Here is a 10,847-nt window from a genome sequence, read left to right on the forward strand (position 1 = left end):
ACTACTTTTCCTCACTATATAACATTTGTCTACACTAAACCAAACCCTATTCCCCTTCTCTATCTTCACTCATCACATAGATCACAATTCACCACTATGAATATGATCCCATCACATGAACAATCAAAGTATGAAATCATTTGATAATCTCCTAATAGATTCTCTTTATGAACCTTCCCTTTATGCTTCCTTTCCAACAATTTTGTAAAGCAACACTATATCTTCAATTTTCATATATGTGATTCAATATATGGTTATACAATTTTGTAGAGCACAAATAGTAAGTGAATGTTTATACATTACACTCTTACATACATTTCAATATTTTCTTACATAACTAATTTCACCTAAATATTTTATTGTCAAAACAATATAACCTTTTTATTTTTTATCATTATGATACAATAAAAAGAAAAATGGTGAATAGCTCAAAATAGTAAACCCAACCCATTGTTTTTAAAAAAAGGCCCAAAAGGGTAATTGTGAGAAATCAAGTTTCAAGTTAAAAAAATGAGACACAAAACATAGAACATTTCTTTCACAAACAAAACAGAAATTCCTTAACATATTTCATCAACGTTGTTACTACTTCATTCTATTTGTTGTTGAATCCTTTGTACCCATTTCAATGATTTCATTTTCCAACACAGCTTCCAAGCAGATTCGGTTTCTGCTCAATTCCTTGAACCAAGTCAACTTTCACTCCGTTTTCCATCAACTCATTCAGGCACATATCTCATTTTTTTGATGCCCCATTTTTTTAACACTTCATTTTAAGTGTTCTTGTCAATTTTTTATGAAATCAAGATACCCAATGTGTTTTTTTATTGCTTTGATTTACTCTACATGATGTGTGATTGGTAAAGTTTCTTCCTTTTTCTTTGGGGTTGCAGAAAGAAAAAAATAGAATTTTGATCAAATTTTATATTGACATTTGTGTTTTTACATTTTTATTTCATGTATTTGTTAATTAGGGAAAGTTAGATCACAGGTTTATAATCTGACTTCAAAGTGGTTTTTATGATTTATGTATATGGGGTTTTTAGGTTTATTTTTGTCTTATTTCTCCAAGTAAACGTTTTTTTTTACATTTTTATTACCAATCTTGGGTAATACTTACTGCCTTTTGAGGTTGTACAAATTGGTGAATGGAATGGTTGTCCGATGAGTTTTCGATCGGGTAGAAAGTGCGGTGTGTGTTCGAGGACAACCACAGAGCATAGACTGTCAGTGACTATGTTGGATAGTTGATTAATGGTTGTCTTGCTTGATGAAATTCTAGTGTTTTATCATTCTTCTGTGGTGGTGGGCAATGTGACTCTTTTGCTATTATTTTTCCGCAAACTTCATGGACTATGCATCTTTGTTTACCCCCTGCTTTTGTTTGTTGTCTACTCTGTATTGTTTATCTTGTCTGGAATTGTTCTTGACATGCAATTTCTTCCATTGAAAGTTTGCTGAATTCGGAACCGTTGGGAGCATTTTGCTGCTTCAAACATGCTTGGATCACTTTAATATTGCCAGAAGAGATATGAAAGACATGCAGCCCGAGCAGATTCTTGGCGATGTTGTCAAGTACCTCTTGGAGAAACCTAACTTCAATGCAGTGTTTTCTGAGTCCATGAAGAATGTGGAAATCAACGAAAGCTTTTTAGAAAGTTTTTGTAATGGATTGAAGTTGTCTTTAATGGAAAAAATTGCAGTTAGCCTTTCTTTATCTGATTCTGAAAATCCCGATGCCAGGCATTGCGGTAAGTATGAGGGTAATTTCTAATGTCAATTCTCGCTTAATGTTTTTCCTACACACACTTGTCAAATAATGTTGATATCTCATCAGAGTGTTAGTTTCATGTCCATTTCTGCATTATCGATTATTTCCAAAAATTTCGCTGTGCTATCATTATTATATATATTTGACAAAAATCTTCTGCTTTGCAGGCAAGAATTTTTGCACGGCTCAGATTGAGGAAGTGTTTGCCAATCCTGGCTCTTTGAATTGCCATGATTTAATTCACGATATTATCATCTTCCTCAAGCAGTCTGAGGGCCTTTCCAAGTATATGGATTCCTTTATGCAGATCTTATCGCTGGTTCAGTTCAAGGACACACTGTCCTTTGTTTTGAATCCATTGCTACCTGATGAGATGCGCGAGGCTGAGTTTTTAAGGTGGTAACTTATTTAGTAATCCGTATCTTATGGGTGATTCTAGAAAACGATTAGGTTCATATGTCACCTTAATCACATTAAACTGAGTGATTATATCCATTAAGCTGACAATTCATCATTGAATAAATAAAATTTAACAACTTGTTACTATTTGATTTAACCCCTGAAGATGTGGTCAGCCTGAACTTTCTTGACAGTTAATTAAATTTAAAATGTGCGTAAAATAAACTGGTGTCCGAACACTTCGATCGTATGTTCATTTCGTATCATACAAGCATTAGATTGCGTTGTTGGTATAACTACTAATGGTGTATTAATGACATGTCTGCTTAGTAGTTTTCGGTGTCTTTTATAGGAATATGGAGCTGTTCCATGAGAGTGGAGAGAATGATTTTGATGCTATTTTGGCTGATATCCAGAAGGAAATGAACATGGGAGAGATCGTGAATGAATTAGGCTATGGATGTACAGTTGATGTCTCACAGTGCAAGGAAATCTTTTCGCTCTTCACACCTTTAACTGATAACACCCTCTCTAAATTACTTGGTTCTATTGCTTGTACCCATGCTGGGCTGGAGGACAACCAGAGCACATTCCTAACTTTCGGCGCAGCCCTTGGCTACAATTTGTCTGAGTTGCCACCACCGAACTCTTGGAATATCGATGTTTTGATAGATACAATCAAGCAGCTTGTGAGTTTTCTTCAGTAAGACTTAAAAATTCCATTCTTCCAAGAAGCTTTTATTTCAGTTTCGGGATTTGAATAAATTAAGTAAATGCTTTCATTTGTTGTGTTTTTTTTTGTTACAGGCACCTCAGACCAATTGGGTACAGGTTTTTGAAAATCGTGATCATGAAGGATTTTTCCTTCCTAATGAAGAAGCATTCTCTTTTCTCATGTCTGTATATAAGCATGCCTGCAAGGTATAATATTAGAACTGTAAATACACTTCTTTGGTTCACAATTTATCAAGCTGTGAATCCTTTGCCGAAAATCCTCACTTTTTTGAAATTGACCTAGCAGGAGCCGTTTCCTCTCCATGCCATCTGCGGGTCTGTATGGAAGAATACTGAGGGTCAACTATCTTTCCTCAAATTTGCTGTATCAGCACCACCAGAAGTGTTTACCTTTGCCCACTCTGCAAGACAATTGGTACAGTGCTCTGTCTACACCACCAGAAGTGTTCACCTTTCTTGTTCCTATTGCCTAATTTTTACCATAACAAATCACTATGCAGACATTTATCGATGCGGTTAATGGTTCTAAGTTTCAGAATGGACATTCCAACCATGCATGGCTCTGTCTTGACCTTTTGGATGTCCTTTGCCAGCTAGCTGAGAGGGGTCATGCCAGTTCTGTCCGATCGGTCTTTGAGTATCCCCTGAGACAATGCCCTGAAATCTTGCTTCTTGGGATGGCACATATCAATGTAAAATTTAAGGGGTTCATATTTGTTGGTGTTGTATAAGATCCTTTATTCATGGTCCTCTCTTGTTTTGAATCTTGCATTTCCTTTTGTAGACTGCTTACAGCTTCTTCCAGCATGAAGTATGTCACATTGTTTTTCCCATGATAGTAAAAAGGGCCGGAGACAGTGAAATGATTCAACACCTTTGGCATGTTAATCCTAATCTGGTTTTGCGAGGGGTTATGGATTCTCAAAAGAACAACATAGACATTGTTACAAGAATTGTGGACATCTGCCAGGAGCTAAAGGTAGGTCTAATGTAAAGTGTAGATCTTTTATTTCAATCATTTTTCTGATGGATAAAGTTGGTTGTCACCTATGATGATTTTAATCTTCTATTGATTTTTTTAAATAGCCGACTCTTGCTTTCCTTGAAATCTGATAGTTACCTTTGCGACATGCCTTCAAACTTGTCCTTTTGAATTACAATTTCTTGACTTTGTTATTAATGCCTGCCATGTTTAACTGTTTGTTCTTATTTGTTTTACAGATTCTATCATCTGTGGTCGAAATTATTCCCTCTTACTATGGTATTAGGTTAGCAGCTGTTTCTGGTACAAAAGAATATATTGACCTCGAGAAGTGGTTGAATAACAACTTAACTACACACAAGGATGTCTTCTTTAAGGTAACATTGCCTTCCCTCATTTATTGATTTCTGATTTATGAAGACACCGACAGTATAGATTTGTGCATTTTAAGTTTTACTCTGCTGAATTTAATGTAGTAGAAAGAAAACTGTCTTACATATTTCGGATTACTTTGCAGGAGTGCCTTAAGTTCTTAAAGGATGTCCATCTTACTGGATCACTGGACCTATCTGGCAAATCTTTTCATCAGTCTGGAGCTGTTCTGAATCTATATGCCGAATCTACTGCTACCTTCTTGAAGGTTCTACTCGAGTCTTTTGATTGTTCTTCCTGCTTATTCTGGCCTCATCTGATTTTCACTTCCATTTCAGAATCTGACCATCTCAAACTGCAGGTTCTTAAATCTCATGCGGACTTAGTTACCTCTAGGCAACTTTCTGAGGATCTGGAGAGGTTGCATATATTTATAGATTCAAATCCAAGGCTGCAAAATAGTGGGACTAATGATTCATCTGCTTCTGATGGATATGCGGATGACATTGAAGCAGAAGCAAACTCCTACTTCCATCAAATGTTTTCTGATTCGCTAAGCATGAATGAGATGGTGGAAATGCTTGCCCGATTGAAGGAATCTTCTGTGAAGAGGTAATGTGTTATAAAGCTTAGCATCTGATGAACTTGATACTATGCAAAACATGCTAGTACACTGTTGACATTTTTTAAGCTCTGACTAATCCAAAACAAAAACTAGTGGAAACACTATCAGAGTTTTTTAATGTTTGCTCACTCTATATAATTCCCTGTTAGTCTTTTCAGTTACCACACAGAAAGGAAATTTTGTAGATAGGATGTGTATTATCTTGGCCGTTATTTCAAAATTCTGCCAATGGCATGTTTCCTCCAATCTTCTAATCTGTACAGCTATAGAATTATTTGGTATTTATTTTTGCCATTTTTGTATAACTTTCATAAAAAAAGATGCAGTTCATATTGTTTGGTCCTCTAATATAATTCATAAAAATATTTGGTATTGGTTTTTACTAAGTGATTCCTTGTGTTAATTATGTCTAAATTTGTCTTTAGTTTAAAGGAAATTTTAATTGGAAATTTTGCAAGAATTTATCATTGTTATGGAAAGGTGGGTGATGAATAACATATCTCTTTGATGTAGTTTATTTCTAATTTAAGTAATTATTTTATTGTCCATGGTTAGCTAACAATATTCTCACAATGTTGGTATGAATTACAGGGAGAAATCAATTTTTGAGTGCATGATCGCAAATTTGTTTGAGGAGTATCGTTTTTTCCAGAAGTATCCTGAAAGGCAACTCAAAATTGCTGCTCTTCTCTTTGGTATGTTTTGCATTTTTTTGATAGACAAATGTCAGTATGTTAGTATTTGTAATGAGTGAGACTCGAACTCTCAACCTCCTTATCCACCCCATTCCTTACACCCTCCACCCTAACCACCTGACCATCTGCGTTATGTTTTTGCATTTCACACTGCGGATAATGAGATTTAACTCAAATCTATTTTCATGTGCTTTAATTTCATGATCACCACCATCTTGATATTTGGTACTAGTTTTCTGTAGGAAATGTTAGATCCTGGTTGGTAAATTGCATTTTGTGGAAAATGATTTTGAACATAAATTATTATGCTTGTAAAAGTTTAATCTTTGTTGAGCTTGAATAGGGAATAAAATAACTAAATTCAAACATGCGTTGAACCTTGTTGACCTTGGTATCAAGCTTGAGCTTGATATAAATCTGAAGATTATTTCGAAAAGTAAAGCTAATGCAAGATGGAGTTTGAGGTCTAGAGTGAATCATGTTATTTAATTACTAATTTTTATTCAAAAGAGGAATTAAATGAGAAACTAGAAATGTGGAGATAAGCTTTAGAATCACATGACTTTTGTATAAATCAAAGTAAGACAAAGTATATTGAATGTAAGTTTAGCAAAAGGCATAAAGGAGACTGTTGGATGAGTGGACATACTAGACAAGAGAATAAACTAAATGTAGTAGAAATGAGAATGTTGCATTGGATGAGTGGACATACTAGACAAGATCGGATTAAGAATGAATGCATTATGAAGAAAGTTGGGGTAGCTTCTATTGTGGATAAGATGGTAGAATCACGCCTTAGGTAGTTTGAGCATGTGAAATGAGACTGTTGGAAGCCTCATTAAGGAGATTAGATCAAATGGAGGTTAGTCCAACTTCTAGAACAGATGAATGCTAAGAAAAACCATAAAAAAAACGATTAGGAAAGATTTAGAAAAAAACTTCACTTATGCGGTGGGTTTTATTTAGTGTAGAGCTGCTACTGTCCTGTGTTGCCTTCACTATGAAGTTAAAAGTATCTAGTAATATTCTATTTTCTTAAATCCTAGTCTCTTATGGTATCTGGTTTTGCATATATTTAATGTGTATCAGGTTCTGTGATCAAGCACCAACTTGTAACTCATCTTTCGCTTGGGATTGCTCTTCGATATGTTCTTGATGCATTACGCAAGCCTGCAGATTCAAAAGTTAGTGTTTTGTGAATCGGAGTGGTAGTGGATTTCTTTAAGCTTATGTTTGATGTATAAAGTCTAAACTCACATCCCCTTTGTATGTTATAGATGTTTATGTTTGGAAGTCTGGCATTAGAGCAGTTTGTGGATCGTCTTCCTGAGTGGCCTCAGTATTGTAATCATATTCTGCAAATTTCCCATCTGCGCAGTACGCATTTGGAGATAGTTGGTTTCATTGAAGACGCTCTTGCCAGGATTTCCTCTGCACATGCAGACGGAGATGGGGCGAGCCTTGCTTCTGGTATTAGTAGCCATAATTCTGCACCAGCTACACTAGGGCATGTAGAGGTAAAAGTAAATTATCTTCTCCAATTTTGTCAGTCTTTTTTCTCCACCCCGTTCTTTGTTTTTTATTTTATTTTCGGCAAAACTACTAAGTTTGTGCTCCAAGTTTCTTGTTTTCAAGTAGGTCCTATAAGTTTTTTGTTTCAAACATCTTTGTTATTTTCTGTTTCAAATTGGTCATAAAAGTTCCCCCCCCCACACTTGTTTTCTAGCTTAAAACTCATTTTTTAATAGTATGACACCAGAGTTGTGAATTTTGGTGGTGAATTAAGAGGAGTTAGGAGTAAAAATTGCCGTGCAGGACCAAATTGAATAGAGAACCTTACTTCAAGGACCAACCTAGTAGTTTGTCCTTTACATTTTGTAAATGCAAAACACACATGGGCTAGTCAGTCATAGTTATTATTTTGTACTTATTTTAATGAAAAAGAAAATGACAAACCGTATATCCTTACAGATGCATATGTTGGTTATTTGAACATCTAAAATTATGTATGGTAGTACAATATGATCTTACTTCAGTTGGTGCTTGAACTTTGAAGTATTTGGATTTGGTTGAAAATTAGTCAATTAGTAATCTGGAGATATTTCTATAGAAGTGAAAGAAAAAAAGATAGGTCGTTGTGGTATTTTCTGTTTAAGGTAAACTTTATGCATATGTGTTATTCTTTTGGCAGCTCAATGCATCTAGCATCACACAACCTGGGCAGCAGCATATGCCTCTGCAGCTTCAACAGAGACGTGACATTCCTCTGGATCATCGTTACAAAGCTTCTTTTGGACTTGGTTCATCTACAGATGTAAAACCACTCTTATCTTCTCTAGGTCAATCTTCAGTTGTTACACCTCCTGATGCTTCTAATATCAATAAGGTACTATTATACTTTTATTTTGTTTACTGAGCATGACGTGAATGGTTTGTTTTTGTTTACTTATACAATTATAAGACCTACAATGTTATATGAGACTGAATGTTGGACGCTAAAATGTCAACAATAGAATAAATTCAATGTAGCAGAGATGAGAATGTTGCATTGGATGAGTGAACATAATAGACATGATAGGATTATGAATGAATACATCAAGGAGAAAGTGGGGATAACTTCTACAGTAGAAAAGATGGTAGAATTGCACCTTAGGTTGTTTGGGTATGTGTGGAGGAGACTATTAGACTCCACAATAAGGAGAGTAAATCAAATGAAAGTTAGTCTAATTTCTAGAGGCAGAGAAAAGCCAAGAAAAACCATAGCCGAAACAATTAGGAAAGATTTTGAGATCAATGCTTTATCAATGGACATGATTTATGATAGAACAGCATAGCATCATTCGACCGATGTAGCCAACCCCACCTAGTGGAGCTAGGGATTGGTTGTTGTTGTAGTCTTTGGTATTGTTATTGTTACTGATACTGTGAATTTATTTTGTTGCTACCATTGCAGTTACATAGCACAGTCAGTGCCTCATCAATGCTAGCTTCTGGTTTTGTCCGTCCTTCCCGTGGAGCCACTTCTGCTAGTATATTTCTGTTGTGAATGATTTCCGCTAATTATCATAAATATTATCTTTCTGATTTCATTTATGAACTTATTATGTTGTGTTTCTTTGATCTGTCAATCTAATGTAGGGTTTGGGTCCGCCTTGAACATTGAAACTTTGGTTGCCGCTGCTGAGAAAAGAGAAACTCCCATTGAGGTGCTTTAGACTTTTAGAAGAAGTTGATATATTAGATGCTTTTTTTATTTTTGCTTTAGACTTTTAGAAGAAGAAACTCCCATTGAAACTTTTGAGGTTGTACAAATTGGTGAATGGAATGGTTGCTTTTTTTATTTTTGGTTTTAAATTCGTTCGGCTGTTTAGATTCACAACTATTTTATTCTCTCTGCTTAGGAACAGTGTTGTATAATTGCATGCTTTCTTGAATTTTGGTTTTCAATGTCTGTTTAGATTCACAATCATTTCACTTTACTTTCTCATACAAATGCAAGCCTGAACCTTTTTTCTCTATGTATTATTTAGTCCCGTTTCTTTGCTATAGCAGGCTCCAGGATCAGAGGTTCAGGACAAGATATCATTTATAATTAATAACATTTCTGTTGCTAATGCTGATACTAAAGCTAAAGAGGTCACTGAAATTCTGAAAGAACAGTACTATCCATGGTTTGCGCAGTATATGGTTATGAAAAGGTTAGCATACTCAAAACCACATCTTCTTGTAATTGCCTAAAAAAGTTGTATTTATGTAGATATATGTTTATGGATGTACTGTGAATATAGTGGGTATGCCCGCACACACAAGAATACACACTCTAGTTTTCTTATGGTATTTTTATTTACTTTTCTTATACCGATTGAAACTTAACTTTAATGTAGGGCGAGCATTGAGCCTAATTTCCATGATTTGTACCTGACTTTCCTGGAGAAAGTTAATTCAAAGGCTTTGAACAAAAGAGATAGTCAAGACAACTTATGAAAATTGCAAGGTTTGATCCTTGATACTTTCCCTGTTTGATTTTAGTTAATATGTGTTAAGATTTGAAATAATTGTTGTATTTGTGTAATCTTCAGGTTCTTTTAGGATCAGAGCTTATAAAGTCAAGTTCAGAAGAGCGTTCTTTGCTTAAAAATCTGGGGAGCTGGCTAGGAAAGTTAACGATTGGGCGGAACCAAGTACTGAGGGCTCGTGAAATAGACCCAAAATCTTTGATTATTGAGGTAATGTTTTACGCATATTTCAGAAACTGGTGGTGTTTCAATCAACTATTTGCTTATGAAACTATTTTCCATGTTGCAGGCATATGAGAAGGGACTGATGATTGCTGTTATTCCATTTACTTCGAAGGTATAATTTATCACTGATAATCTTATGTGACAGTTATCTTCAGTCCCGTTCTATATAATCATTTAACTCCATGCTGTAGATCCTCGAACCATGCCAAAGCAGTCTTGCATATCAACCCCCTAATCCTTGGACAATGGGCATTTTGGGATTGCTTGCTGAGATTTATTCAATGCCGAACTTGAAAATGAACCTCAAGTTTGACATAGAGGTCAATACTTCTTATTTCCTTGTTGGTGTTTTAAATTGTTAAAGTACAGGTTCTCTTTTACCTATATATTCTAATCCTTGTGCTGTACAGGTTTTATTCAAAAATTTAAGCGTAGATTTAAAGGATGTTACCCCTACTTCTCTCCTGAAGGATCGTAAAAGAGCAATTGAAGGAAATCCTGATTTCTCTAATAAAGATGTAGGATCTTCTCAAGCACAAATGATTTCTGATGTCAAATCTGGCCTTGTACCTCCAGTAAATCAAGTGGACTCACCGCTCGAGGTTACAAATCTATCTAATACTGGGGGTCATCCACATATGCTATCTCAGGTTTGCTCTTACAATTTTGGGGGTTTGTCTGCTTGTTTTTGTTAATCCATAAATTGTTTCCTGAATTTCTCTTGGTGGATTAGTATGCTGGTCCTCTTCATATTTCTACGGGGACATTGATGGAGGAGGAGAAGGTAACACCAATGGGTTTGTCTGATCAACTTCCCTCTGCTCACGGGCTGTTACAAGCAACTCCAACCCCAGCACCCTTTTCAATTAGCCAGGTTTGGGACCTAAAATTTATTTTCCTCCTTTTTTGGACAATGTCTAGCTTAATGGGAGAGGTTGAGCCTCAATGCAATGGTAAGATTACTTGCCTTATGACCTAAAAGTGTTGCAAGGTGAATGAAAATGGCCCCATGTTAGATCCTGGTTGG

General features: G+C 35.5%; 1 protein-coding gene across 1 annotated transcript in view; it reads left to right on the forward strand.

Annotated features, from left to right (window-relative positions):
• Nucleotides 1–548: 548 nt before the first annotated feature.
• The window catches only part of LOC109340616 (CCR4-NOT transcription complex subunit 1-like), a gene marked incomplete at its 3' end in the record, with an annotated part of 19,375 nt that continues 9,076 nt past the window's right edge, over nucleotides 549–10,847 (forward strand). Inside the window, 25 exon segments of the mRNA XM_019578340.1 lie at nucleotides 549–727; nucleotides 1,454–1,751; nucleotides 1,939–2,167; nucleotides 2,523–2,859; nucleotides 2,978–3,091; nucleotides 3,192–3,320; nucleotides 3,406–3,597; nucleotides 3,690–3,884; nucleotides 4,127–4,264; nucleotides 4,405–4,527; nucleotides 4,621–4,871; nucleotides 5,476–5,579; nucleotides 6,669–6,763; nucleotides 6,857–7,096; nucleotides 7,771–7,965; nucleotides 8,533–8,608; nucleotides 8,718–8,785; nucleotides 9,132–9,277; nucleotides 9,464–9,536; nucleotides 9,538–9,573; nucleotides 9,659–9,805; nucleotides 9,885–9,932; nucleotides 10,012–10,140; nucleotides 10,231–10,470; nucleotides 10,554–10,694. Of these exon segments, the coding sequence (XP_019433885.1) occupies nucleotides 629–727; nucleotides 1,454–1,751; nucleotides 1,939–2,167; nucleotides 2,523–2,859; nucleotides 2,978–3,091; nucleotides 3,192–3,320; nucleotides 3,406–3,597; nucleotides 3,690–3,884; nucleotides 4,127–4,264; nucleotides 4,405–4,527; nucleotides 4,621–4,871; nucleotides 5,476–5,579; nucleotides 6,669–6,763; nucleotides 6,857–7,096; nucleotides 7,771–7,965; nucleotides 8,533–8,608; nucleotides 8,718–8,785; nucleotides 9,132–9,277; nucleotides 9,464–9,536; nucleotides 9,538–9,573; nucleotides 9,659–9,805; nucleotides 9,885–9,932; nucleotides 10,012–10,140; nucleotides 10,231–10,470; nucleotides 10,554–10,694 (3,843 nt within the window).

This window comes from Lupinus angustifolius, unplaced genomic scaffold (genome assembly GCF_001865875.1).
Source record: "Lupinus angustifolius cultivar Tanjil unplaced genomic scaffold, LupAngTanjil_v1.0 Scaffold_210_2, whole genome shotgun sequence".
Lineage (NCBI taxonomy): Eukaryota > Viridiplantae > Streptophyta > Magnoliopsida > Fabales > Fabaceae > Lupinus > Lupinus angustifolius.